Source organism: Panthera tigris, chromosome C1 (assembly GCF_018350195.1).
Source record: "Panthera tigris isolate Pti1 chromosome C1, P.tigris_Pti1_mat1.1, whole genome shotgun sequence".
NCBI classification, from domain to species: domain Eukaryota; kingdom Metazoa; phylum Chordata; class Mammalia; order Carnivora; family Felidae; genus Panthera; species Panthera tigris.
The window spans coordinates 104811397-104839049 of record NC_056667.1 but is presented as its reverse complement, the minus strand read 5'-3'; the positions used below and the strand labels follow the sequence as shown (position 1 = coordinate 104839049).

At 46.8% G+C, this 27653-nt stretch overlaps 2 protein-coding genes and 1 long non-coding RNA gene across 6 annotated transcripts; 1 reads left to right on the top strand and 2 right to left on the bottom strand.

Annotated features, from left to right (window-relative positions):
- Positions 1 to 68: 68 nt before the first annotated feature.
- On the top strand, positions 69 to 12044 carry LOC122240856. The gene is made up of 3 exons (XR_006220582.1): positions 69 to 268; positions 9910 to 10386; positions 11344 to 12044. It is a non-coding gene; the product is annotated as an uncharacterized LOC122240856 (long non-coding RNA).
- BNIPL (BCL2 interacting protein like) lies at positions 130 to 7920 on the bottom strand. Of its 2 annotated transcripts, XM_007088092.3 has the most exons (10): positions 7594 to 7920; positions 6406 to 6498; positions 6181 to 6245; positions 5523 to 5747; positions 3214 to 3396; positions 2921 to 3023; positions 2626 to 2757; positions 1435 to 1521; positions 1157 to 1255; positions 130 to 787 (listed from the first exon to the last, which is right to left on the bottom strand). In XM_007088092.3, exons 1-10 carry the CDS (start codon positions 7635 to 7637, stop codon positions 751 to 753), a joined length of 1068 nt encoding a protein of 355 aa, XP_007088154.3. In that variant the 5' UTR covers positions 7638 to 7920; the 3' UTR covers positions 130 to 750. The 2 variants fall into 2 exon arrangements, with proteins under 2 accessions (XP_007088154.3, XP_042849991.1); XM_042994057.1 differs by lacking the exon at positions 6406 to 6498 and having other exon boundaries at positions 7594 to 7918.
- On the bottom strand, positions 8500 to 27412 carry PRUNE1 (prune exopolyphosphatase 1). 3 transcript variants are annotated; one of them, XM_042994056.1, is made up of 9 exons: positions 27095 to 27405; positions 21083 to 21157; positions 19857 to 19949; positions 19120 to 19322; positions 16342 to 16526; positions 15586 to 15744; positions 14860 to 14954; positions 12846 to 13004; positions 8500 to 10458 (listed from the first exon to the last, which is right to left on the bottom strand). In XM_042994056.1, exons 3-9 carry the CDS (start codon positions 19893 to 19895, stop codon positions 10030 to 10032), a joined length of 1269 nt encoding a protein of 422 aa, XP_042849990.1. In that variant the 5' UTR covers positions 19896 to 19949; positions 21083 to 21157; positions 27095 to 27405; the 3' UTR covers positions 8500 to 10029. The 3 variants fall into 3 exon arrangements, with proteins under 3 accessions (XP_042849990.1, XP_007088155.1, XP_015395683.1); XM_007088093.3 differs by lacking the exon at positions 21083 to 21157 and having other exon boundaries at positions 27095 to 27412; XM_015540197.2 differs by lacking the exons at positions 15586 to 15744; positions 16342 to 16526; positions 19857 to 19949; positions 21083 to 21157; positions 27095 to 27405 and having other exon boundaries at positions 19120 to 19195.
- Between the last annotated feature and the right edge of the window lie 241 nt (positions 27413 to 27653).

Here is a 27653-nt window from a genome sequence, read left to right as displayed (position 1 = left end):
GCTCTCGGCGCAGCCCGAGGGGCTGAGCTAAAATCCCAGGAACTCCCGCAGCCAGAACTCCTGCGGAACCAACAGACGCAATTGTGACGTAAGGGCCTGGTCAGGCAGTGCACTTCCTCCGAGCCGAGCTTACATCGTGCATCGCAGTTTATTAACCGCTACGGATCTGAGTTTACGAGACAGGACGAAACTACAAGCTTTGAAAGCGCTCCTTCCCAGGCTCACAGGCAGCAGACGTGACGAAGAAGGAAACAGCGTTCTTCAATACGTAGGGAGCTGACTCCTGGTCCCCCAACAGACGGGGTGGGGGTGGGGGGCTTGCCGCGGTCAGTTATGCCCCACCCACCCCGAGCTTCACAGGCGACCAGGGGCTCCCATTTGAAGGGGGAGGAAAAGGACACTCAGTGAGATGCAGTTATTTGCCCAGGGTTCTGCAGCTCAAGCAGGACTAAAACCCACAGCCTTGCCGTTTCCCATACAAGACACCCCTACATGCACCCCTACTGCTGAAATGATGTGTCGCCTCCTTCCCACCCCCCGAACCCCCACCCCCCGGCAGATCAGGTTCCGGACCTCAGAACTTTGAAGGCAGGGTTATGAGAGGAATGACATCCCAATGATATGTGAAGGTCCAGTGGCATTAGGGTTGAAGATGAGGTGGTTTAGGAAGCAGCCCAGATATTTCAGGGTTAGGGCATAGGCAGATCAGTATCTTTGCTTGGTTCTAAGGTCCTTGAGTCCTGTCTTATACTAGGTGCCTCCTGAGCCATGGAGATCCCTGTCCAGCCTAGGAGAGAGAAAAAAACAAAAAGGTGGTACAGGATCAAGACCTGGATTTTACCTACTGGTTTGGGGAGAGAAGCCAAAGAATTGAAGGAGAAGATCCGGTGCTGGTCAAGCTGGAGGTCCCCTAGGACCTCCCCCCAACACATGTTTTCTCCTTTGCACTGCCAACATATCCCTTCTTGACCTCTAGGGGTGATCTCAGTCTCCTCTAAATTCGGTGCTGTGAATATTCCTTTATTCTTGGATGCCTCAGCACTTATATGTATCGTTTTTTATTTAGTTCCCCTGCATCTCTCCCAAGGCATTAAGAAAACGGGAATTGGCTTTATATGTCCCACCCCCAACTTTTATCCTTAAGCTCGGAACTCACTGTCTGACAGCTTCAGGGATGTGAACCTGATCCAAGGAGATGAGTTGGGCCAGCTCTCGCAGGCTGTTCAGAAAACGGATCTTTCGTGTGAACTTGGAACTGAAAAGAGAGGATAAGCCAAGTGTGTGTTGTACTGGGAACAGGGCTCCTGGAGAGGCTTACAAAGGGACATATGACAAGTATAGCATGGTTAAGGCTAGAAGGAGCCAGGGTGGGGCAAGATCTTCTTAATCTTGATTTTGAAAATGGGAGCGGGTCCTGGTCCCCAAAGCTTGTACCTGATGAAGGGTCGCAGCAGTGCCAAGAATGCCTTCACATACCATGTGGTGTGGACAACGACCAGGCCATGCAGGTTTTTCCGGAGGCTGCAGAATAGGAGATTGTTCTGTTCTCCCACCTTCATTCCAGAAAATCAGGTGGAGCTATCTTCCGTGCTTTGACTTCTGCAGTTTCTAGATTTCTCTGGCAGTTGGGGCTAGTCCCTGCTCCTCGGCCACAGTCTGAGCCCCACCCATCATGTTTAGCCCTGCAAAGCTCCTCAGTTTTATTTCTTTTTAAATCTTTTTTTTAAATGTTTATTTATTTTTGAGAGAGAGAGAGACAGAGTGCAAGCAGGAGGAGGGACAGAGACAGAGGGAGACACAGCAGAATCCGAAGCAGGCTCCAGGCTCTGAGCTGTCAGCACAGAGCCCGATGCGGGGCTTGAACTTGTGAACTGTGAGATCATGACCTGAGCCCAAGGCCAGAGCTTAACCAACTGAGCCACGCAGGTGCCCCAAGGCTCCTTGGTTTTAGGAATCTCTTGCCAGAACTCCTCAGCCTGGCCTCCTCTGCCCCACCTCCCTCCTGTGCCCTACCCTTGCCTAAGTCCTTGGTGACTCCCCTGTCCCCTCCCCTTGTGACGAGGACAACTGACAGAACTCCAGGTGGAGGAAGACCAGTGGGGGGGGGGGGCGGGGGGAGAAACAAAAAGAAAGAGAAAAGTGAGCAAAGGGAAGATGGGGGAAAGAAAGGAGGAAAAGGGAACATCGCATGGAACAAAGCCTTACGGGTCAGGGAAGCAGGCAGAGAAGAGAGGCAGAGACAGTGGCTCCTGGGAAGTGAAATAAATGGTGAGATGGTGACCAAAGGGAGCACCTTCTGCGTGCCAGGCAACATGCCACGCTGATTTATTTGATTTTCACACGTGTGCGATGGCGAAGGTATTCTTGTTGCTGTTCTGCAGAGAAGGAAATGGAGTCCCAGGGAGGCTAAGTGACTTGCCCAAAGTCATACAGCAGGTAAATGGGAAAGGCAAGATCTGCAACTAGATTTCCCTGACTCCGAGAGAGGATGGAAGACAGGAGAGGCCTGGAAAGGGGTGTAGAGGGACAAGGTGAAGAGGAAGGGGCTACGTGGAAGAAGAAAGAATGGAAAGAGGGAAAGAGAAGGCACAGAGAGAGTGGCAGCCCCCCCGCCCTGTGGCTCACCGCTGGTCCAGAGCATGGTAACACTGGCGTATCCAGCCCAGAGGTGGGACCTGGGCTCTAGTCGTGCCTCCGCTCAAGTGGACAAGCAGGTAATTTTCAGCTACCAGCAGCTCCAGAGTTCCCACCATATACCTGGGGGGCACACAACTGTCAAGGAAGGGACGTGCTTCAGGATGTGGGGTGTGGGGGGGACATGACTGTAGACTCTCCAGTCAGCTGCTGATCACAGGGCGTTCTTGTTGTTGCTTTTCCTTCCCAACATCCACCCTGGGGCCCTTCAGGGCGTTGGACTCACCTGAACAAGTGCTCCATGACATAGGTATAGTTGGGGATGCTGCTACTGGGTAGGTAACAGGAGGCAAAGACAATGACAGCATTGAGGCCATCACCATGGTAACCTGGAGAGGACAAAGGGACCATTTATTCAGTCAACAGCTACACATTGACAGTACATCTGTTTAGGTTGAAGGACTCTGAGGGTCTCTGGAAGTTACAGGAAGGATTTTGTACCCCGTAACTGAGTTTCCAACTCAAGCCTTTTATTCAGTAAGTCACAGTTCTTACCCCTCCACTTATGGTAGTCATTACCTCCATGAGAGAGGACTTTCTTATAGGGCTCAATGACTGTCATGTCCACTCGCTGTTCCCGCTGTCCTGTTCGGAACACTCTCCAGTGACGACCATCTTCTCCAGCTACATCCCACACACAACCCCGGCCCAGCCTTTCTGCTGCTTCACTGGCCCCCAGACCCTCTGCACGGGGCAGCTCATCTAAAAGAGAGGGATGGGGAAGGGTCCATAAGGCACGGTACATACCTTCAGTGTCTTGTAACTTCCCCAGGTTCTTAGAGTTGATTACTCCAACATCTCATTCCTCAGTGTTTTCCAGGACTCCAGCCCTAGTTTGTCCAATCAATACAACCGCTTGCTGGTTTCTCTTTCCTGTGACTCATGATCCTCACTTTTTCACTAGACACTGGCCTTGAGGTAACCCTGCACTATGGTAGGTCCATGGCCCTTGCCAGTATTAGTTTTTTTCCGGATTCTTCTTTCCATGCTTTTCCTTGGGTGAGCTCATCTCTTCCCATGTCTTCAATCACCACCAGTAAGGTGATGATTCCAAATTTGCCTCTCTAAGCCACACGTCTCTCCTAACTCCAGACCCATGTCCCTAAACGCTTAGAGTGGACATCTCTAGTTTGTGTCATCTTCAAGTCACCAGACCCAGCTGTAAGTCAGACTCATTCTCTTCCTCCTCTCTCCCATATTTCCTTTTTTTTTTTTTTTCTTATTTTTGGGAGAGCACAAGTAGGGAATGGGTAGAGAAAGAGGGACAGATGATCTGAAGTGGGCTCTGCTTTGACAGGCTGACAGCAGTGAAGCTGATGTGGGGCTCGAACTCATGAACTGCAAGATCATGACCTGAGCCAAAGTCAGACACTCAATCAACGGAGCCACCCAGGTGCCCCGGCCATATTTCTTTTCTTGATGACTCCATCCATCTAGCTGCCTGAGAGAGAAAACTGATGACATCCAAGATTTTCTTCTCTGTCAGTGCTCAAGCCAGCTGGACCCCATATCTTCTTCCATCTATCTCCATTGTATTCTCTTATTATTCTTTCCACTATTGCTGTCCTGATTCAGGTTCTTAGCATTACTCACCTGGCTTTAGTGCTAACCTCTTAACTGGTCTCCTTGCCTCTAGTTTGTTTACTTCATTCCACCTTCTACCCCCTTGCTACAGCAAGCTTTGTTTTCTACCCTACCTTTCTTATTCAAATGGCAATATACCATATCCAGCAATTCTGCATGATTCTTCCATAGCAATGGAAACAGCCGCTTCATCTTAAGAAATTGTTGCCTAGTATTTAGTATTCCATTGCATGGACACACCGTATTAGATTTAATACTCGACTGATGGACCTTTAGGTTGTTTCCAACCTCTTTAGAGCCGTCAAATCTGATCATGTTACTCCCTTGATTAAAACCATTCAGTGCCTTCTCATTGCCTACAGGATAAAATCTAAACTCCACAGTATGGTAGCAAGGACCTCCATGATTTGACTCTTGCCAACTTAACATAGCACCCTGATTCAGAAGCTCAGGTGACAATTTGGACATGTGATTGGCGTCTGAAGTCCAGGGCAATCCTGTAGGGGAGCCCTTAACCTGTGGGGTCTGTGCTGACTCCAGTCAAGCAGCATGGCTGAACTGTAAGACACCCTTTTGATGTCTGGAGAAGTGGAGAATTGGTTGGGGTGGGGAAAACCCACACATCTGGCATCGGAAGTGTTGTGAGTAGAGAAGAAACAAAGTTTTCCTTAATATCAAAATAGTCATGCTTAATACTTTGAATTCTCCAACATGCCACGTTCTTACCCAACTTGTTTCTTCCACCTAGAATGCCTCCCCAGCTACCTGATAAAGGCCAGCTCAGAATCACCTCCTCTGTGAAGTCTTTCCTAATGCTTCTCAGGCAGAATTGACCTTGTTCTCATCCCTGCTGACCATACCCTATACATATGTAGACCATAATCCTTAACTATATTTATTTGCATAAAATATGTATATTTTAATTTCCTATTAAACAGAGAATTCCCTGAGGATAGGACTATCTTATTCATCTTTATAACTCGGTTCTTGCTCAGTAATAGCATGTAACACTCACCGGATAAAATTTTCCTTAATAAACAAAGGACCCTCCCCACTCCTCTACTGATGACTCTCGCATGGGATCTATAGGCTCTAGCTTTCTGTTCTGAGGAAAGTAATTTTGCTGACCTTACTACTTGGTCCCCACATTATTGCTTCTAACTTTAGTCCGATTAAATCCATCCTGAGCTGCTTTAACTCTAGCTTCTACTCCTACCAGCTCCAGCCTCAGGTTTCTTTCCCACCTTCCCATTCAAATTCATGTCCACTGTCCAGCTGCTCCGAGTCTGAAGGTGTCTCCAGTTCATCTACCTCCAGGTCAGAACTGCCATCAGGAGAGGAAGGTTCGGAATGAGTGGGAGAAGCTCCACGGCCTCCGGTCTCCTTAGTCAGATTCAGCTGCAACTCTGGGGCAGAGAGACGCTTACGCATGGGGCGTGGGCTACATAGGGCTAAAGTGCTGGGTGTACCTGGGGTTGGGAGAAAGGAGAAAAGAATTGAAAAGTATGTGTGTGTTGGCAAGAAGAGGTGGAATTCCTGCATATAGAAGTAGTGAGATGGGGTAAATTCTAAAGAAGAACTAACATGGGACATTGGGGAAAAGAGAAGTGGAACTGTGATGGGATGAGGGCAGCAGACTGGGCTAGAATCAAGAACTTGAGGCCTACTTTTTTTTTTTTTTTTTAATGTTTGTTTATTTTTGAGAGAGAAAGAGCGTGAGTGGAGGAGGGGCAGAGAGGAAGACACAGAATCCGAAGCAGGCTCTAGGCTCCCAGCTGTCAGCACAGATCTCGACACGGGGCCTGAACTCATGAGCCGTGAGATCATGACCTGAGCCAAAGTTGGACACTCAACCGACTGAGCCACCCAGGGGCCCCAAGACCTATGTTCTAATTTACCAACCTGCCTGTGAGTCTCTCTTGGGATCCTCAGGATCTTCAGAACGGTCAACTTCTTCAGGAAGAAGTCTAGAGGGGAATGATTCCAAGGGGGAGCAGAAATGAGGGTAACCGCATCGAGCCAGGTCTCAGTTTATCAGTCCTCTTGCCCTGCCACGATTTTCTCACCTCTGCCTCCCTCCCCCGCTCCTTCCTTCAAGTCCTAAGGAACATCCCTCAAAGTCCTCACCTGGGGAATCCCTCATCCTGCCACTCCTCCTTCAGCTCCAGCTCCCCGAGTCTCAGGGGTGCTGCTGGCCCTGCTTCAGCATTCTCCCCGGCCCTAAGAGTCCCAGGGGAGAAGAGGTGATCGTGAGACATACTCGGCAGTGTCTTCAGGGAACTGGATCGTAGGTAGGAGACACTGGAATGAACAGTAATTAAGGTACAGAGCAGAGAGCAGGCCTTAAGAAAACCCTCAGATCTCTTGTCTTCTGGATACTTCTACTACTTCCACCCCTTCCTGGAAACAGATCACCCCTACGGTGGGGTTTTCAGAGCCCAGGGAGGGTGGAATGTAAAGCTAATCGTATAATCGTATTTAACTCTGTGGCCTTGCTCTACCTACACGAGAGTGGTAGAGATATTCCTTGTTACATACTATTGGGTGGAACTTGACAGACCCGCCCAGCTGTCACCAGGCAGGGATGGGGATGATTGCACCTCGTCAGGCCTGATGCTGGGGAGTGGTCAGGGCAAAGCATGGCAGAGGTGGAGGGGTGGGGGAAGAAGGTAAGGAGGAAGATTTGCTGGGAAGGAGTACCTGGACCTCAGCTTCTTTCTGGGTCAGCTTTCCTGAGGGCCATTCTGGGGAGTGGGTATTAGAAAACACAACAGGCAGGCTTTTCTTTCTTTCTTTCTTTCTTTCTTCCTTCCTTCCTTCCTTCCTTCCTTCCTTCCTTCCTTCCTTCCTTCCTTCCTTTCTTTCTCTTTCTTTTTCTTTCTTTTTCTTTCTTTCTTTCTTTCTTTCTTTCTTTCTTTCTTTCTTTCTTTCTTTCTTTCTCTTTTAAGCTTATTTTGAGAGAGAGCAGGAGAGGGACAGAGAAAGAATCCCAAGCAGGTCCACACCATCAGCACGGAGCCAGATGTGGGGCTTGAACCCACGAACCATGAGATCATGACCTGAGCCGAAACCAAGAGTCAGGCATTTAACTGAGTGAGCCACCCAGGTGCCCCAACAGGCAGTTTTATCAGATACAACACAATAGGGGATTATCCTGAACCCCCAGTTCCCCATTTCCTACCTGAAGCCACCCTACTCCTCTGCAAATTCCTTTTCTTGCAGTCGGGTCTCTTCCAGGAAGCCAAGATTTGCCCTGGTCAGAGCTCACAACTATTCATTGCTCGTTTCCAATCCAGTGGGCCAGATCTTACTTACCCAAGGTCTAACGTCTTTTCTCCCACCTCTTGTGTGGTCCCCATCTTGCCACGTTGGTCTGTCTCCCTTAAATGCTTGCAGCTGTCTTGAGAGTGGGTTGTCCTGGCTCCCCAGAACTTTCGTGGCCTCTGTCTCACTGCTAGATGCTCCTGCCTCCAAGGAAGGCAACCTCGCCTTCAAACAGGTTTTGCCACCTCCCTTTCCCTTCCCAAGGAACAGGTTTGCCCAAGAGAAAAACCCTGCCTATGTGGGGGCGGGCTTTGGAGGAGAGAACATTTTCTAAAATGGCTAGTCTCAGGGGAGTCGAGGAAGGCAATTTGTTTTCCCTTCCAGATTCCTCACGATCTTCTGGAAGCTACTCTTTTTTTTTTTTTTAACTTATTTATTTATTTTGAGAGAGACAGAGAGCAAGCAGGGGAGGGGCAGAGAGAGAGAGGGAGAGAGAGAAGCCCAAGCAGGCTCTTGCAGAGTGAGTGCAGAGCCCGACATGGGGCTCAGTCTCACAAACCATGAGATCATGACCTGAGCCGAATCAAGAGCTGGACCTTAAGCGACCGAGCCACCTGGAGGCTGCTCTTTAAACAAAAAAATCAAAAACAAAAACAAAAAGCAAAAGACAGTGGTAAAAAAATATTTTGGTTTTGAGACTACCTTGGCCCCACTTTTTGAGCATAAGCAAGATTGGGAAAGCCATCTTTAGGAGCATTCTGGGCTCTAGAAGAAGAAACAAATGAAAGGCTGAGGATGAGGAGAGATAGAAGGCTGTCACTCCTCATTCCCAAAAAGAGTTAATGAAGGGAGCCGTCCCGTAGAGCAGGAAGAAGGGAGATGCGTCTTGAGGAGACTGAAACCATTATCAGAGGGAAGGGCCTGATTACAGTTATAAAAAGAGACAATGAGACCCCAAACAGGAAAAAAAAACGTATTTAATACTTTAACAAAATGCAAAATAAGGTACCCGAGTTATAAAACATAAATTCCTTTGGTTCAGAAATCACACAACTATTTTTACCTTCCAATGGCTACAGACATCATCCCCTAAAGCGAAGTCACATCATCCCCCTCTTACTGAAGACGTCATGCCAAAACTGTCACACATCCCACTGTTCGGTGGAACCACTGGCAACTTACATGGAATAGGGCCGTGGGGTAGGAAAAAGGGGAGCAGGTTGGTCTGAAGGCCAAAGGGAGACTCTACACATGCAGAATGAGTCAGTGGGGGAGCGCTCTGTGGGTCACTACGGTATGAATCACACCCCTGTACATGCTACATGAGGCTGAGTCCCTTGGTACAATCACATATAAATACAATTCACCCACCCTGAGCTTTCCCAGGGAAAACAGAAATAAAATACACACACACACACACACACACACACACACACACACACACACAGAAGCAGGGGAGAGATGGCAAAAGAGGCAGATCCCAGAATACCAGAGAACATCTAGTCCAGACCCTTGGTCTTACAGATGGGGAAAATGAGACCTAGAGAAATGAAGGGTCTTGCCAAGAGAGACATAGTTCACGGCAGTCGGTATTAGAACTCCATGTTCCCTTCGATATGAACAAGAAGAGAACAAGATGGACAAGGAATTTGGGGCCACCAAAGCAGGGCATAGAGCCGGGGCTCTCACTGCACTTTTGCTGTCTTTTGGGAAGAGTGCCTATGTGGTCTTAAGGCCTTCCTGGGTGTCTCCTGAACTCTCAAGAACCAGGGGTCTTCTGGGTCTTTTCAGGGTCCCTGTGGCTCTGGGGTATCCCAGAAACTGAGAGCCAGGCCAGCTGACCAGGACAGAAGATAATGGCCTCCCAACTGCCTCCCAACAATCCTAAAAGAGTCAGAATGAGCTCAGAATACAACTGTGGCCACCTCGGCCTTGGACACCACCACTTAACTGGGGGCAGAAAGAGGAATCATGGGGCCGTATTCTGCTAAAGGCTGAAAACAGCAAGAGAAGTTTCCAAAGCACACTCTCTCTTCTATCTAGCTTAAAGGAGGTAACCAATAAATACCTGAATGAATAAGAGAATAAATGAATACAAGGAGACAATGATTGCTTGGTTTCATGAGAGATACCGGTTCTGTTGAAGAGCCTTACTGAGGGCACTGCTGGGGTATGCTTTCCTGTGCCGCTCTGCCGCAGCTATGCAGGTACTACCTTGTGCCCCTGGCCAACGAAACAGAGGAGAGTCAGTGCAGATTTGGAGAATTAAATTAAATAATATAATCTGTCTAATGGGTAGAGATCTGGAGAAAAGGCCAAAAGCCATCCCTCAAGCAACTGTTTTCTTTCACTTCTTTCTCCTCCCAGGTTCACGAAAACAGTACACCAGACCCCAGAGCACCGAAGTCAGAACTGCCGACACATCTCAACACGTGCAACTGAGGTGGTTCGAGCAACCACCCTCCCTACCTCGACCGCCCCCAGCAGTCACTTCTGAGACAGTGAGGCAGCAGTCGACTGTGACAGTGAGATCTGACTGCACTTCTCGAAGATGGCCTCAGCTGAGAGTTTTGGCAGCCCCTGATCCAGGGGGCATTCGTCCACCAGGCTGTTCATGGGCGTGGGGGGCAGTGGAGGCTCCTCCTCATCTTGACTCAGTCCAGGAACCAGGGAGCTCCCCGCCCTGTCCAAGTCCTTGTCCGCCTGCTCCCTGCACACACCCTCGGTCTCGGGCTGCCCTGACGGGATCTTCACAGAGTCAGAATATGCTGACAGGGCCTCCTGGAGCAGAGGCAGAAGTTTCTTCCGAGATACCTGGGTGTTGCCCTGAAGATAGGCCTGGAGGTTAGGGTGGGTGCTTGGGGCAGGGGTCAGCTTCAGGGACGGAGAGTGGGAGCATTCCAGAACTCCACAGATCTAAAGAAGAGACAAGATGGGGAGATGGTACATGAGGTGGTGAAGCAAACAGCTGGGGTCTCTTAAGTTAGAGGCTTCCCTTATAGAAGGAGAAACACTTTTGATTAAATCAGACAGAGTTCAGTATTACTGTGAATACATATAGTATTTAGAAACAGAAGAAACATTTGATGTTTATTTTTAAGACAGAGAGAGAGAGAGAGAGAGAGAGAGAGAGAGAGAGAGAGAAAGACAGAATGTGAGTGGGGGAGGAGCAGAGAGAGAGGGAGACAGAATCCGAAGCAGGCTCCAGGCTCTGAGCCATCAGCCCAGAGCCAGACACGGAGCTCGAACCCATGAACTGCGAGATCAGGACGTGAGCTGAAGTAGGATGCTCAACTGACTGAGCAACCCAGGCGCCCCAATTGAGATCATATATTTAATTTTTGTAAACCCAAGCCTGGAGAGATTAAGCATCTTGAGCAAAAGCACGTAGATGATGGGAGTCTGAACCAGAACACAGGACCCCCTGACCTAGTGTTGTTTCCAAGTGTATATCTGTGCTCAAAAACTTGAACTCTATCCTTAGCTAGAATGGGACACACATGTAGACTGAGGTCAGGGGCAAGACAGAGGCAGAAAGAATGAACAGATCAAAGTGGGGGTGGGAGGTACGTCAGGCGTGGTGCTGAGCCTGACCACTTCCAAATATTACCTCATTTAATCGTCACAACTACCCTCTAAAATTTGGATTAGTATTACCTTCATTCACAGGTAGGGAAACAGAGGCTTAGATGAAGTAACTTGCCTAAGGTCATAGTTTGAATGAAGCAAAACTGACACTTGAAGCCAGGTCTGCCACCAAAACCAGTATTCTAAACTACTCTCTTCTATCGTTTCCAACAGAGGAGGAAGAGATGAGATGGCAGGACATGCTGTGAAACCTCTTTCCCATTTCCCAGTGCAGAGGCAGCCTGGACAGTGGGGGAATCCTCTGTTATCTGCAGAACTTTGCAAGGGTTTGGTGGGGGGAAGGTGGGGACACTTAGGAAGGTGGGAGAGACACTTCCCATGGCCAAAGCACCCTTTCCTTCTGGACACGATTAGTGAGAGCCACCATTTATTCAGTGCTTACTCTGTGCCCAGCAATGTACTTTACGTACGATATTAGGTTTAATGAGCACATCAGGCTAATCAGTGGGTAATACTATGCCACGTACAGATTCAGAAGTCAACTGACTTGCCTGAGCTCAGAGAGCAGGTAAGTGGCAAATCTGGGACAGAAAACGTGTCCATCTGCCTTTTAAAACTGTAGTTCTGGGGTACCTGGGTGGCTCAGTCAGTTGAGTCTGCTTTGGATTCTGTGTTTCCCTCTCTCTCTGCCCCTCCCCTGCTCATATTCTCTCAAAAAATAAAATGTTAAAAAAAAACAAAACACAAAAACTAGTTCTTTCCACAGTGCCAAACTACCTTCCACTAAATGAAATCACATTTGCTTTGTGGAAGAGAAGAAAGGGTGACATACCTTCCATGGATGCAAAAGATTATCAGGCTGTATGCAGATCAGTCTTTAGCAGCCTTCATGTAGCCCAATAAACCCCAAAGTCCCTGGACTGCCTCACATGCATTTTTTTTTTTTTTAATTTTTAAATGTTATTTTTGAGACAGAGAGAGACAGAGACAGAGCATGAGCAGGGCAGGGGCAGAGAGAGGAGGAGACACAGAATCTGAAGCAGGCTCCAGCCTCTGAGCCGTCAGCACGGAGCTTCATGTGGGGCTTGAACTCACGGACCGTGAGATCATGACCTGAGCTGAAGTCGGACGCCCAACCAACTGAGCCACCCAGGTTCCCCTCGCGTCCACTTTTAAATTCTTCTTCCCTGGGCTAATTGCCCAGTAACCAACAGAGGAAAAGAAAGGGGAAGAAGTGGGAAAGGTGGCCAAACAGATCAGGAAGGAACACCTGTGCTTCAATCCCTTTTCTACAGAATTAGCATTAGACACTGTCATTCATCGCTGCACGGTTAAGTAGTAGAAAAGTCTTCTCTTGAGTTTCCCATTTTCAAGGCCATGGGTAAAAAGGAAGGAACTGATTTTCTGGGGTGAAGATTAAAGATTAGGCTAAGAATCGAATTTTAACTCCAGATTTATAACACTTTCTTTTAATCTGATTTCAAAGTCCTTCTAAGTGGGAACTGTGTCTCTAATTCCCTTTGAATCTTAACAGTATGACTAAGGCTATTCACATATAGAGAGAATGGGGAAGGGCAGGGAGGGAGGATTCTGGAAAGAGGTCAAAGGACTTCTGTGTAAACACAAAAACCAAGCAGAGGTCTTTACAGCACTGGGCAGTGCTCACAAGCAGAGCTCTGTAGGGACCTCAGGCTGGAGAAGAGACAGAGACTCACCATCATTCGGAGCGCTGCATGGGGACAGAAAATAGCCAGCTGCCGCACTGGTTCATTGTGAGTGTTGAAAAAGATAGTCATGGCGACCAGGACATCACAGTTGTGCGCCTGGCAGAAAGCATGGAGGTCTGCAATGAGGCCAGACCTCTGCAGGAAGGCCTGAAAAAGAAGAAATGGGGCAATGAAAAGGGCTACCGCTGGACTCTCCTTGTCACCAGTAACAAAACGTGTTCACAAAGGGTATCTTTCCATGTTAACCTGGGTCTTGTTCTCTGGAAAAAAGGTATCCAATATTTACTCTGTGTTCTCTGTGTGCCAGGAAGCAGTATGTAGTATGGGGAAAATATAGGTTTTGCGTTCAGACAGAACTGGTTTGAAGATCAGCTCTGATAGGTAACTATTAGCTGTACCATCAAGGAGTTGTATCAACCTCCCTGGACTTAAGTTTGAGGATAAAACATTTACCATGTGCCTATTTTAAGAATTAAAACATGATCGCGTATGTAACATGCCTGGCACGTACAACGCTCTCCTGCTCTTGCCATTTTTTAAGCAAGGTCTTCGCCTCATGGGTATTTTCATTCTAATAGAACAATGGGACACAGCGGTAACACACATGGGACAAGTGTATCATTGGCTCTTCATTCTTTGCCAATCTCTACTCTTCTCCAAAGTCTCATGTGGTATTTCCTCTACTGAATACTACTACCAGCCGATCCAGATCAGGGCTTTTCTCTGTCCTTGGCATATTTCACGTGTCAATTTCTCACTGTGTCAATTTATGCTATTTGGCAAGCCTTTTCTACTCTTATGTTTGTTTCCCAAACTAGGTAGCAAGGGAAGAGACCAGGCCATTTTGTTTTATTAAAATTATTCAGTAGTTTTACACAGTATTTATAGAAAGCTGTACAGACTATGACAGGATGTGTTCAGATCCAGTTGCCAAATGATTTAAAATGAATATGATATGGAACCAGGTAGTAAAATACCGTTATCAAAGTTACACTCATTCACCCATTCAACAAAATTTACTGAGCACCGGCTATGCGCCAGGTACTGTCAAAGGTGCCGATACAGAAGAAACAGAAGAAACAGGGCTCCAGCCCTGGTGGAGCTGATAAACTGGCAGAGGAATGTAGACAATAAACAAGGAAACCATGAAATTGATCACTTCAGTCCATTAACTGCTAAGGATAAAACAAAATTTAAAATATTTTAGAGATTTTTGAGCACGAAGGATATTATGTTAGTCACAGTGGTCAAGAAAAACCTCTTATAAGAGGAGACATCTGAACTAAGACCTGAGTGATAAGGAAGAGCCAGCTCCGCAGAGGGAAAAGCCAGTGCAAAGGCCCTGAGGTGGGAATGAGCTTAATGGATCCCATGAACAGAAAGAAAATGAGTGTGGCTATAGCACTGTAAGCACAGGAGTGGGGCTGGAAGGAGATGAGGTCAGAGAGAGAGAGAGAGAGAGAGAGAGAGACAGGGCCAGATCAAGGAGGGTCCTGTAAACCACAGTAGGGCTGTTATATTCTTTTTTTCTTTTTTTTTTAAGTTTTATTTAAGTAATCTCTACACTCAACGTGGGGCTCGAACCCACGACCCTGAGATCAGGAGTTGCACGCTCCTCTGACTTAGACAGCCAGGTGCCCCCGGGGCCTTTAGATTCTATCAGGAGCGCAATGGAAAGGCAGCAAAGGAAGGGAGCTGATGTGATCAGAATTACATCTGTTTTGTTTTGTTTTTTCAGAATTACACCTTATAAAGACATGACTCTGGCTGCTATGGGGAGAATGGTTTGTAGGGGTGCAAGAGCAGAGGCAGGGAAACCGGTATGCAGGCTATTGTGGTAGTGCAGTGAGAGGTCACGGACTGTGGGAGTGACAGCAGACCTGTCTGCTGAAAGGGAAAGGTACATGGGTACAAGACTTATTTTGGAGATGAGCCAGCAATGAGGGGCAAGGTTACATATATAACTGAAGATTTTCTCTCCCCACCCACGCCTTGCTCTTACCTCCAAATCCATATATATTGCACTAATGGCCACCTTAATGCCTTGTCTGCAAATGGTCTTCTGGTCCTTTCTCAGCATTTGCTCAGTGGTCAGTCCTAGACAGTGAATGTGAGACCAGGGGTCAAACAAGAGAGCCCAGGGTCCCCAGCCCAGGAAGGTGAGGACACCAAGATGGGTCAAAGGTGAGAACAAACACAGCCTCTCCTTGGGCCAATGAATAGGGGAGATAACTAATTATTATATGATTATAAACAGATTCTTTTACCCCTTTCTGTGTTGTTTTAACCTTCTGTAAGTACATGTGGTACTTTTTTTTTAAGGTCAATAGGTAGTATCTGGGTAACAAATTATGGAAGTATTTTTGTTCTCTTCCTTTGTCCTTTGTATATTTACCCTAAATGTTTCTTCTGCTTCCCTAAACAATTATCTAGATCTCACTCAGATAATTTAGCATTCCCTCAGCAGATTTTACTCATATATTTATATTTTCCGATTAGCCCAGAAACCTCTGACACTCTTAATATATTCCTCCTTCTCCTACCCATTAGCCAGGATAGTAAATCAATTGATTAGCTCATGATCAGACTCACTACCTCGGTTCTCTCTGATTAAAGCATTATACATGCTCTGAAAACTGTTTCAATGGTGTTCAAAAATACTGTGAACAAGGCTTGTCCATCTGTTTTCTCATGTGGGAGGGAGAGAAGTCAGTTTACTGTTTCACACCTGATACATCAAACTTTGCCTTTTGTAGAGAATCAAAGATGTCATTTCTCTCGGGCAGATCTGGGAAGAGGGCCTCCAGCTTCTCCACATATCTGCTGTCCTTTGGGGTTGCCTTTCCAACTTTCAGGTCCATGTTGACACAGTCCAGGATGATTGTTCCTGTGGAGGCAGGAGGCAGGACTCAAATCCCATGGCCTTCCATTCACAACCACTAGAATACACACAACCCTCCAACCAGATGGACATAATACAGGGAAGAGCGTGCGGCAAACACACTGGAAACGAAATGAGGAACTGGGACTATGTGCTGAGTAAGACCACCCAAATCCAAACTAAAATGTGGGCAGGCAGAATGGGTGCCTGAGCAGCTCAACCCTCAGAGATCTTGAGACCGAGTCAGAGAGACACGATCTCCCTTCTGTAGCCAAATTCCATTAAAAAAACCTAGAAGTTGGAGAGATAGTCTAGTTCAATCTCTCTCTCTCTTTTTTATTTTTTACAAATGGAGAAAATGAGAACAAGAAAGGTTAAGAAATCTTTGCTCAAGGTCACATAGCCACCAACAGGCAGCTTCTAGGTCTGTCTTCCTTTCTGCTTTCACCACAGCCTTTTCATGCCTGATTGCACCCTGAAAGAACCCAGCCTTTGATACGAGCTGGATAGCTTTGAAAGGGTATGATTAAGCTAGAAGAGGCTAGACGTTTCCACTCTCCTCTGGGGTGGACACGGAGGAACTAACCCGAAAGCCACCCTCACCGTGCAGAAGGGCTGCAGTTTGCCTGTCCAGGATCTCTGGTGCCCCCTGCAGGATTCTCTCGGTCACCAGGGTAGCGCAGGATCCCACCAGCTCAACTGAAATGTGGCAGGGAGGGCAGTGTCTCTGCTCGATGGGTCGATGGTCTAGCACCTCTGCAACTGTCTCCTCTAGGGCCGAGTCACTTCTGTGTGGGAAAGTGGGTGTGGGGAAAAGAGAAAGAAAGATAGGTGGGGGGACTCCAGCTGCTTCTAACCAAAGCTCCACCTCACCCATGAAGGAAAATGCACATCTTAGGCAAACACTTAAGAACTTTGGTCACTTCCACCTCGGCCTCACTGCTCTCAATTCTTTTCTTTCATGTGAGAACCGAAGTCATCTTTAAATAGTATATAAACGGGAAAAAATAGTATGTAAGTGAACTTGGTGAAATATCAGCAACAAGTATCTCATCCACGTATTTGATCTCCTTAGGAGCTGCCTTTCCGACTGACACGCTTGGCACCCAGTATTTCAGTCTCTCCTGTCACTCAATCTGCTTAATACCCAAATGGCACACAGTTCACCAGATCCTATGGACTCTACCTCAATCCTTATCCATCTCCTCCTTTCCAACCCTCTGCTATCGCCTTATTCTAAGCCCTCAATATCTCTCACCTAGATCGTTCCAACAATTTCCCAACCAAACACCCACTTCCCGTCTCAGGCCCTCCTAAGCTATCCTCCACAAAGCTGCTGAGTGATCATCTGAAAAATGCAAATTTGATTCTGTCAGGATCTGGATAAAATATAATTCACAATAGCTCCCCGCTATCCTAACATCAAGTCTAATCTCCTTGGCAGGGCCTAAAGGGTGTCCAAAATCTGGCCCCACCCACCTCCCTAGTCTCACCTCTTCCTATGTCCTACTTCTGGGTCACATTTTATGCTCCAGCCATGCAAAACAAATTCCATTTCTCCCAATCTACCATGCTATTTCATGCCTGCCTGCCTTTGCTTATATTAATTCCTCTCTCTGCCTGGATGCTCTTCCTAACTACCTCACCTCCCCATTCCAAGAGCAAACACTCAAGAGTGAGATCAAGGGTCAACTCTCTTAGGAAACTTTCCCTCGTATCCTCTGTTCCCCTCCAGTATATTTCACTACTCTATCCTCTACACACCTATTTGTCCTCTCGAGGGTCAGTTACCACACACCGCTAACACCCGTCACAATGACACTGAGATATTTTCTTTTGTAGGAAATAATTTTGCTTTTTTTAAAAAAAATTTTTTATGTTTATTTATTTTGGAGAGAGAGAGAAACAGCGTAAGTGGAGGAGGGGCAGAGAGTGAGGGAGACACAGGATCCGAAGCAGGCTCCAGGCTCTTAGCTGTTAGCATAGAACCTGACGTGGGGATTGAACTCATGAACTACGAGATCATGACCTGAGCCAAAGTCAGACGCTTAACTGACTGAGCCACCCAGGCAACCCCCCCACTTTTTTTTTTTTTAACGTTTATTTATTTTTGAGAGAGAGAGAAACAGCGTAAGTGGAGGAATTTTGTTTTTTTGGGTTTTTTTTTTTTTTTTTTTTTTTTATTTATTTTGAGAGAGAGAGAGGGAGAGAGAGAATCCCAAGCAGGCTCCAAGCTGCTTGGCACAAAGCCTGATACGGGGCTTGAAATCACAAACTGTGAGATGACCTAAGCTGAAAACCAAGAGTCAGATGCTTAACTGACTGAGCCACATAAGCGCCCCCCCCCAAAATAATTTTGCTTTTTAAAAATTAAGAAAAGGGACCCCTGGGTGGCTCAGTCGGTTAAGTGTCCAACTTCAGCTCAGGTCACGATCTCACAGTTTGTGAGTTCGAGCCCTGTGTTGGGCTCTGTGCTGACAGCTTAGAGCCTGGAGCCTGCTTCAGATTCTGTGTCTACCTCTCTCTCTGCCCCTCCCCTGCTTGCATTCAGTCTCTCTCTCTCTCTTTTAAAAATAAACATTAAAAAAATAAAAAAAAATTTTTTTTTTTAATTAAAAAGAGTTGGGGCACCTGGGTGGCTCAGTCAATAAGCATCTGACTCAATCTCAGCTCAGGACATGATCTCATGGTTTGTGGGATCAGGCCCCACCATCAGGCTCTGTGCTGACAATGTGGATTGTGATTCTCTCTCTCTCTCTGTGTCCCTTCCCTACTCCCAACCCCACGCACACATGCTTTCCCTCTCTTAAAAATAAATACATAAACTTAAAAGAAAATAAAAATATATTTAAAGATTAAAATTAAAAAGACCTGCAACTGGGGCGCCTGGGTGGCTCAGTCAATTAGGCATCGGACTTTGGCTCAGGTCATGATCTCACAGTTGCTGAGTCCGAGTCAGAGCAGAGCCCACTTCAGATCCTCTGTCCCCATCTCTCTCCCTCTCTCTGCCCCTCCCCCAAATCTGTACACATGCTTTCATCTCAAAAAATATTAAAAAAAAAAACCAAAAACAGTTGCAACCATTATTCAAAGGCTTCTGTTACAGTGAATCTGCCACAAAATAATGGTACTAAAGGCAGATTTAAATTATTTCTGAGTTATCCTTTAGTTTGACTTCTCTGTGTTTCTATTTCTTTTTGTTACTTGCGTAACTGGAGAACTAACAATATTTTCTTTTGATTTTCTATATCTTATATAACCCAGCAATTGCAATTAGCCCGTGAGATCCCCAAGAGCAGAAATTCTTCCTCTCTTTATTTCTTACTCATCAGAGCTCAACATGGCACATGTTAAATATTGGCTTAACTTCCTTCCACTTACTTGGGTAAGACATGATGATCAACAAGGATAAGGGTGAGTTGGCCAGCCTGGTGCAAGGCATGGAGGTCAATTTCATCCCGGAAAATCAAGAGGGACTCTGGAATGTGACTCTTCTGAAGGAAGAAGACGTTGTCACCTCGTAGAGGTAGCTCAGAACGTTTTATATTTAAAACTGGCACAAAGACTTCCTCAGTCTCTGTTGTCTGGATAAGGAAAGTGAAAAGAACATATGGCAATGTTTTGGCATAGACAGGAAAAGTAACAAGATTATTGGAACCAGAGGAGATATGATCTTGGGGAAGTAATTGCCTTTCTCAAAGCCACAACTACCCAGTTGATAAAAACAAAAGGACAACTCTTGCCCTCTCTCCTTCTTAGTATACATGAAGGTCAAGAAGACAACTCATGGAAAAGACCTGGTTCTAGATGCTGCGGAGAAGGGATTATTAATCCTTAAGAGCTGACCTGGGCATGAGATCACTGGTACCCAGAAGAACTCAAATAATAAACAGCTTGAATTTGCCTTATGACTTACAAATTATTCAACATACATCTACTCATTTGATCCTCCCAGGGGCACTGCAAAATAGCATCATTTCAGATTTTAGAGATTGTGACCTGAGACTCAGTAAGGTTAAGGGATTTCACTGACCCAGGGGTAACTGGTGTAAAGTGGCAGAGCTGGGTCTTGGATCCAGATCTTTTCATTCTCAAGGACTCTGTTGCTAAGTACTCACCTTTGCCAGGTAAAAAGCCAGGGCAAGAGCTGACACCATGGAGTCCAAGTCACAGGCTTCATTTCCCAGCACAACATGTAGTGGCCGGGACTCCTGTTGAGGAAGGAGAATGGGATGCTAGCAGACATACCTTTGTCCGTTTCCACTGCCCCTACACCTGAGCAGGGCTTCCCACACACCCTCTCACTGATCTTCACAGAGGAGGTGGGTCAGCCAATCTTATGACAGTCCTCATTTCATGGATGAAGATATTAGCAGACAGGCCACCTGTGTGTTGCTAAGTTTAAGCATTCCACATCCAACCAGGAGGTAGAAAAGTGCCCTTTCTTCTACTACGCTGTCTCCTTGATTGTTTTTTTTTTAAATTTTTTAAAAAAATATTTATTTATTTTTGAGAGAGACAGAATGCGAGTGGGTTAGGGGCAGAGAGAGAGGGAGACACAGAATCCAAAGCAGGCTCCAGGCTCTGAGCTATCAGCACAGAGCCCGACGCGGGACTCAAACTCACGGGCTGTGAGATCATGACCTGAGCCGAAGTCGGACACCCAACTGACTAAGCCACCCAGGTGCTCCTCCTTGATTGTTAACTTAAAGAACAGCAGTAAATAATTCTCTAACGTCTTACGCCTCTTTGGGCACTCGAGAAATCAAAGGTAGAACAGTTGGGATAGGTGATAGTCAGGCTGCATCAACCCCAGTTTCCTCCCCCGACCCTGCTGTTTTCAAATAGGGAAAAATATCCATACACTTCTAAATCATAAGAGGCGAAGAGCTTTTGAAAATAAAGGTAAAATAAAATCTAGTCCATGATCCAGTTACCCAATCCATGAAAATGCCCCCAGCCCTTTATTACTATCATTATTATTTTTAAAGTAATCTCTATACCCAATGTGAGGCTCGAACTCATGAGCCTGAGATCAGGAGTTGCACGTTCTACCGACTGAGACAGCCAGGTGCCCTGGAACTTTTATTTTTAAAGCTTTGAAAAGTCCAGCTGCTGATAAGAACTGAGGAGGGAGGGATATCTGCTGTTAGTATTAACCTTGTTCCCTTGTGTCTCCCTAGCTATCAGAGTCTTAAATAACAACCTGAAGAGGTAGGTACTTTAAGAATTATGTCCATGGCTCAGTTTAGGGCACAAGAATTCTCTCTTACAAATTTACTTTGGAACTTACACCTCAGCGTGCTTCTGAGAGAGGAAGAGATAAGAACAAAATGAGACCTACCAGTTACAGCAGAGTTTCCTAATTTCAGCACCAGTGGCATTTTGGCCTGGATCGTTCTTTGTTGTAGGGGCTGTCCTGTGTGGGAGAAGTTTGGCAGCAACCCCAGACTGTACCCACAAGATGCCAGTAGCACACCCAGTCATGAGAATCAAAAATGTCTCCAGATGTGCCAAATATTCCCCGGGAGCCCAAAATCACTCCCAGTTGAAAACTGCTAGGTTTTCAGGTAAAAATCCAAACACTCTGACTTCTTCAATCAGGGAAGATTTACTAGATGCCAAGAGTTTAGAAAAGTAGGAATGGGGTTCAGAGGAGCAAAACATAGCAAGCAATAGTTATCAAGTAATATAACTATAGGAAGAAAGGGAATCTGGGGGAACCTAGAATCATCTTGCCTGTTTGGCTGTTACCCTCCCTCCCCCAGAAAGCTACAGCTAGAAAGGTACAATTTTAGAGGACTTTTGGTGGCATAAATTGCCCTATCCAGTAACTAAACAGGTTTTTTTTCTCCTTAAGTTTTATTTATTTAAATGATTTCTACACCCAACATGGGATCAAGATCAACCCCAAGATCAAGAGTCAGATGATTTTCCAACTGAGCCAGCCAGGTGCCTCAGGTTTTTTTGTTTGTGTTTTTTAAGTTTATTTACTTATTTTGAGAGATAGCACAAGCAGGAGAGGGGCAGAGAGAGAGAGAGAGAGAGAGAGAGAGAGAGAGAGAGAGAGAATCCCAAGCAGACTCCACACTGTCAGTGCAGAGCCCAACATAGGGCTCAAACTCATGAACTGTGAGATCATGACCTGAACTAAAATCAAGAGTTGGATGCTTAACTGATGGAGCCACCCAGGCGCCCCCCCCCACAAGTTTTTTTATTTTAAACTATCCCCCCACCCCCCACATCTCCTACTCCCACCCTCAGAGAAGTACAAAAGGCAGAGGTTTCGCACAAAGGACCTGCGGAGAAAGTCCGCCCTTAGGTTCTCCCCTGCACCCATTTCTCTAAGCCTACCTCAAGAGGGTGGCAGGCCAGACCCACTCACACTGAACGACACAAGGGAGGGGAGATTCTTTTCAATATTAAACTCTTTTCCTACATAAGGGGAGAATTCAGTCCTATATTAACTCCTCTAACTTGCAATTTCTCCTTTGGATACCGGAGAAAGTCCCCCTGTTTCCCAGATACCGAGAACTGCCCAGATGGCTGCAGACCAGAGTGACAACACAGCACTTGAGGTAAGTGACTGTGGAGATAGCTTGCTCACTGAAGCAGCAAGGGGGGACACTGTGTTCACTGGAAAGGGAACTGTGTAAACACGAGTGGCCATATGGCCTGGACTCTAGAGAAATAAGGTAACAGAGAAAAGGCAGAGCAAGTGGGACCCCCCTCGTGCTGGGCCCTCTGAGAAACTTTCCAAAACTCACTCACACTAGTGCTGCTCCAGCTGAATGAGGATGGGTCAGATCCCCAGCATGGAGGGGGGCTAAGCAGGAGAGCAGGAAGTAGGCGCCACATACAACTCTGTGACTCTGAGAGGATATCCACAGGAAGGGGAATAACTAGCCCCTTGTGCTTGTTCAAGCCCAGATGGCAACCAAAAGGAATGAATATCAAAGGAGTCCTCTGGGCTGTCAGCCTATCTTGAAGCAGGCCTGAGCAGAGGCTATGGTGGCATTCCCCTCTCCTGTCACAGTCCACCATCATCCCAGCCTGTCCGGTCTACTCACCACCCACAATACATGCTGTGTATATTCCCAGCTCTGCCCTTTAAGCGGCAGAACTATCATGTGAAGAGGTCACAGATTAGGGTTGAATCCCAGCTCTGCTTCTTAATTTTTTCTTTTAACATTTATCTATTATTGAGAGACAGAGCATGAACAGGGGAGGGGCAGAGAGACAGAGACAGAATCCGAAGCAGGCTCCAGGCTCCGAGCTGTCAGCATAGAGCCTGACTCAGGGCTTGAACTCACAAACTGCGAGATGACGACCTGAGCCTAAGTCGGAAACCGACTGAGCTACCCAGGCACTCCTCCCAGCTTTGCTTCTTACCTGTTATGGGACTTGGGCCTTTCCAAGCCTCATTTAAAAATGATAATCGTGTAACTGATTTCATGCAGTTGTGACGAGGATTAAATCAGATAGCCCATAAGTGTCTGCTCTGTAGCTGCCTTCCATCTTCTCCTTTCCCTACCGGTCCCTGCCTCTTCATGCCACCTGAAGGCCCTGTCTCTGGGATGCCTCCCCTGGCCACCCAGGCCAGAGCAATACTCTTCCGATAGACCTCCAGCTTCCAGCACCTGCAGCCCTCATATGGAGCTTCTACCCTAAGGAGCTCGCCCTCTTTTCGTGGGCATGTATCTTAATTTTTAACATAGTTTATGACTTAGTGACCATACATTCTGTTATTCAAATGGGGACACTTGTGAGAATAAAAAAGGGTGCAATAAATGGTTGTATCTGAATAAACTAAACTGTCCTGGGCTGCCCAACTTATAAGGCATCCTTCTCTTCATCTAGGAGGAACGTGTGTATCTCTTAACCCTCCACCTCCCCCCCCCCATCCCCCACCAGTTGAAAGCAAAGCCAAACTGCTTTGGTTTTCTGACCATCAGAGGAAGAGTTCAGGGCAGATATAGCTATACTTAGAGCAGGAGGAAACCTGAGCTGCCAGTGGAAGAAATGAAATCTGAGCGCCCCAAGTAAATATAAACTTTTCTTTCTTAAACAAGCAAACAAAAACACCCAAAGCTGGTAGTGACAATGACTGTATCCTGATGTTCTTTGTGGCCTCATGTGGGGAGAAAGGACAGGCTCTAGGGCTGGCAAAGTCAATCACTTCCCTTCTGAAGCTGAATATGGTCTGACGCCTAGTCTACAAAATAGTTAATGAGGGAAGGAAAAAAAGAGCCAGGGATAGAGAAGCCCTCCCAGCACAGAGAATGGTACAGATATTGAGGAAAGGACTGTGCTGTCAGAAGGACAGCTGGCCACTCCTGATTCCTGCCCTATGCATACAGGAGGGCAGACAACACACATTATCCGAAGGCAGCTGGATGGATACCTACACTTGAACGCAGCCCTGCCCTGACGCAAAGGTTTTTATCCACTAGACGTGAAAGATGAGTCACCATGAATACGATATTTAAACAGGATTTCTTTTAAAATGGAACATCCTAGGGGCACCTGGATGGCTCAGTCAGTTAAGTGTCTGACTTCGGCTCAGGTCATGATCCCACATTGGGCTCTGTGCTGACAGCTCAGAGCCTGGAGCCTGCTTCGGATTCTGTGTCTCCTCTCTCCGCCCCTCCCCCACTCATGCTATCTCTCTGTCTCCGTCACTCTCAAAAATAAATAAACACTAAAAATAAATAAATAAAATGGAACATCTTACTATCGTTGTGGCAGAGGCTGTAGAAAATTTCTCTGGTTATCAGGGGTGCTTGGGTGGCTCAGTTGGCTGAGTGCCCCTCAGTGCCGACTCTTAATTTCTACTCAGGTCGTGATCCCAGGGTCATGGGATCCAGCCCCACATCAGGCTCCATGCTGAGTGTGGAACCTGCTTGAGATTGTCTCTTTTTCTCTTTCCTTTGGCCTCCTCCCCTGCTGGAGTACGCATTCTCTCTCTCTCTCTCTCTCTCTCTCTCTCTCTCAAATAAAATATACATTAAAAAAATTTCTCTGGTATCAAATAACAAAAATAAATCAATAGGGGAATTGGCCGGTTATACGCTGTCTCTATCCTATGTAAAAGTCAAGCATTCACATTTCCCTAAAAGTTATACCAAAGCTTAACAGAAACACTCAAATGTAATAGAGTCTGTCTAAATCATGTATCTCTTTACACAAGAAATCATGGTGCAGCTTCTGGGGAATTAGATGGGGAGAAGATAAACGATCTTTTTCATTTCGTATCTTTTTTGTATTTAAATCTTTTCACAGTGTACATTTACTACTTCTATAATTAAAAACAATCTAGTATTTATTTATTATAAGTTTATTTATTTTGAGAGCGAGAGAGCACTAGCAGGGGAAGAGCAGAGAAAGAGGGAGAGAGACATTCCCAAGCAGGCGCTGCTGACCACGTGGAGCCTGATGCAGGGCTTGATCTCACCAACTGTGAAATCATGACCTGAGCTGAAATCAAGAACTGGACGCTTAACCGACTGAGCCACCGAAATACCCCTCTAGTATTTATTTTTACTTTTTTAAAGTAAGTGCTATGCCCAACATGGGGCTTGAACTCATGATCCTGAGATCAGGAGTCACATGCTCTACTGACTAAGCCAGCCTGGCACCCTATAAATTAAAAGCAATCTACATTGTTGGCAACCACCTGTATGTCCTGTCACCAGTTCCTCCACTAAGATTCCTAGAGTCTGATTTTCTCATTTCTTCCAGCCCTGGCTAGGCTGTGTGATAATAAGAACTCTAAGATACAACTTCACCTTCACAAGTTCACAAGTTTGGAAAAATAAAGATCTAGATCTTGCTTCTTGGGGCATGAATGCAGGCAGAGAAAACTCAGGATACCAGCAATACTGGAAAAATCCAGTATTTTTCAGCTTCATACTGCTGTAGGAGATATACTGTTAACCTGGGGGGACTCTGGAGTGAAGACGACTTAGGATAGATGCATGCAATGAAAGGCTATTTGGTGAGGTTTCAGATCTAAGGGCTCTTTACCAAGTGGTAGAAAGGAGACCTGTCATTTGGGTTCTGCAGCGGGGAGGGGGGGTGCGGAGTTCCAACTGCATAGCACTTGGAACAGTGCCACAAAGATTCTACATTAGTCCTCCAATGAGCTCCCTATGGTGCAAATCAGATGTAACCTAACGAATTGGTTCCAAACTGCCCTACGCATTAGGTCAACTTTCCCAAAGTTTGTATTTCACAAGGAAAAATTTGGTGCAATTGGTATTAAAATTGTCCTTTGTCACCTATACTTCAGGTGAGGACATTCATTTATGTCAGAAGCCGAATCTGCAAAAGGAAAGAGGTGACTTTAAGGATTTGTTAAAGACTAGAATCTATCGCCCAAGGGAATCTGCAGAGTTTAAAGATACTTCAAAATAAAGATACTTCAAAAGGAAAGCATAGTCAACCATCTGTCTAGGTCTCCACAGGGGCAGTGTCACTTGAGGTAGCAGGGGCCAAGGGACCTCTTCCAACCTCTGTCTGGTCAGCTTTGTGCTGCTAACTGGGAGTAGCAGCCTAATGTGCATGACCAGTCAGCATGGCTGGGAGATTCCAACCAGCTCAGGGCACCGTAAATAAGCCACAAAGCATTCAGGAATCAAGCTTATAGTTTTGATTCCAAACACACTTTGGGCTTATCCCTTCCTGGCGAGGGATTCTTACGTAATTTACATGTGGGTTAAGGCCAAAGAAGAAAACTGAAGGCAAAGGAATGCAAGTTTGGGTCAACAACTGATACGCCTGCAGTACTGAGCATGTTTAGCTTAAAACCAGATTTAAAGTAAAACACCATGACCACCTCAAATCTAGAATGAGTTCAGCCCGCCAGACAAAAACAGCCCTTCTGAGGCAATAAGGCTGTGGACACTGGTTCCCTCCTACCCCCGGGTCTCACAGGGAGGCCAATGGGCCAGGGAGGCCCTGAGAGCGGAGAACTGAACGAGGGGCGGGGAGAAAGGGATAAATACACCCCGCGGGGCACGACTGGCGGCACCACAGTCCTTCACCTTTTGACGGAGCTGACCCAGGCGACAGCGAGCAGAGGCTCAGATGCAGTTCCCAGACCCACGATTCCTCCTCCCAGCTCTTGGGGAAACCCCAAAGGCAGGAACCAAAAACGGGGAGACTGAGCAGCATTCCCCCGAGCTAGGTTCTCGTTCCTCACTCCTCCGGCCCCAAGGCTGATCTGATCCCAAGCCCCCTCCCCACAATTCTGTGTTCCTTCCCCACACACCCTCGGGGGTCCCCAGATCCCACATCTTCGTTCTTCCTGGACCTCATACTCCATTCCTTACAGTCACAGACCGGGATCCGTTACCTGCAGAGCGGCTCGACAACCCTGCAGGTAGTCCTCCATGGCGAAGTCCCAAGGTGTGCCACCGCCCCTGGCCGTGGAGACGTTACCAGGCGAATGCTCCCCGTCTCGGACTCAGGGGCTTGGGGCGAAAGTCAGGAGGCGGGACTCGAACCCGCCACACAGCGATTCGGTCCCAACCCCGGAGGAAGTGCGTAATCCGACACTCCTGGAGTCCGACGTCGCCCCGCCCCCAGCGGCGGAGGCGGAGCTCTGCGCCCAGAGACTCACGGGACCCCTTCCCGGAGGGGCGAAGTGGGGCGTGGCGCAGGGCGTGCTGGGAAACGTAGTTCAGAAGCTCCGAAATGGCCACAAGAATCGAAGGAAGGCGAGTTTTCCGAGATTACTTATTTGACAGAGAAATGTATATGTGTCAGTGTGACCTATATTTGTGGCATTTGAACTTCCCCTCTCTACTCAGGCTAAGTATAGCATCTTTCCATACATTACATGGAGCATCTGGTTGACGTCTTAAATTATACATGGCAAAAACAGCTCTTAGTCTTCCTTTCTCGAATTCTCC

Bases quoted from the DNA above. Each gene is read 5' to 3' on its own strand.
- PRUNE1 (XM_007088093.3), bottom strand. From the start codon at position 27,133: ATGGAGGACTACCTGCAGGGTTGTCGAGCCGCTCTGCAG. The intron at 19,950-27,094 runs GTAACGGATCCC...CTTCCTCAACAG, and splicing joins GTTGTCGAGCCGCTCTGCAG to GAGTCCCGGCCACTACATGT. The intron at 19,323-19,856 runs GTGAGTACTTAG...TTCCTTATCCAG, and splicing joins TGGCTTTTTACCTGGCAAAG to ACAACAGAGACTGAGGAAGT.
- BNIPL (XM_007088092.3), bottom strand. From the start codon at position 7,637: ATGGGGACCACACAAGAGGTGGGAGAAAAGACGTTAGACCTTGG. The intron at 3,397-5,522 runs GTGGGAAAGAAA...CCTCTCTTTTAG, and splicing joins ACATGAATTTGAATGGGAAG to ATGAGCTGCCCCGTGCAGAG. The intron at 1,256-1,434 runs GTACAAGCTTTG...CTCTCTTTTCAG, and splicing joins CTGCTGCGACCCTTCATCAG to TTCCAAGTTCACACGAAAGA.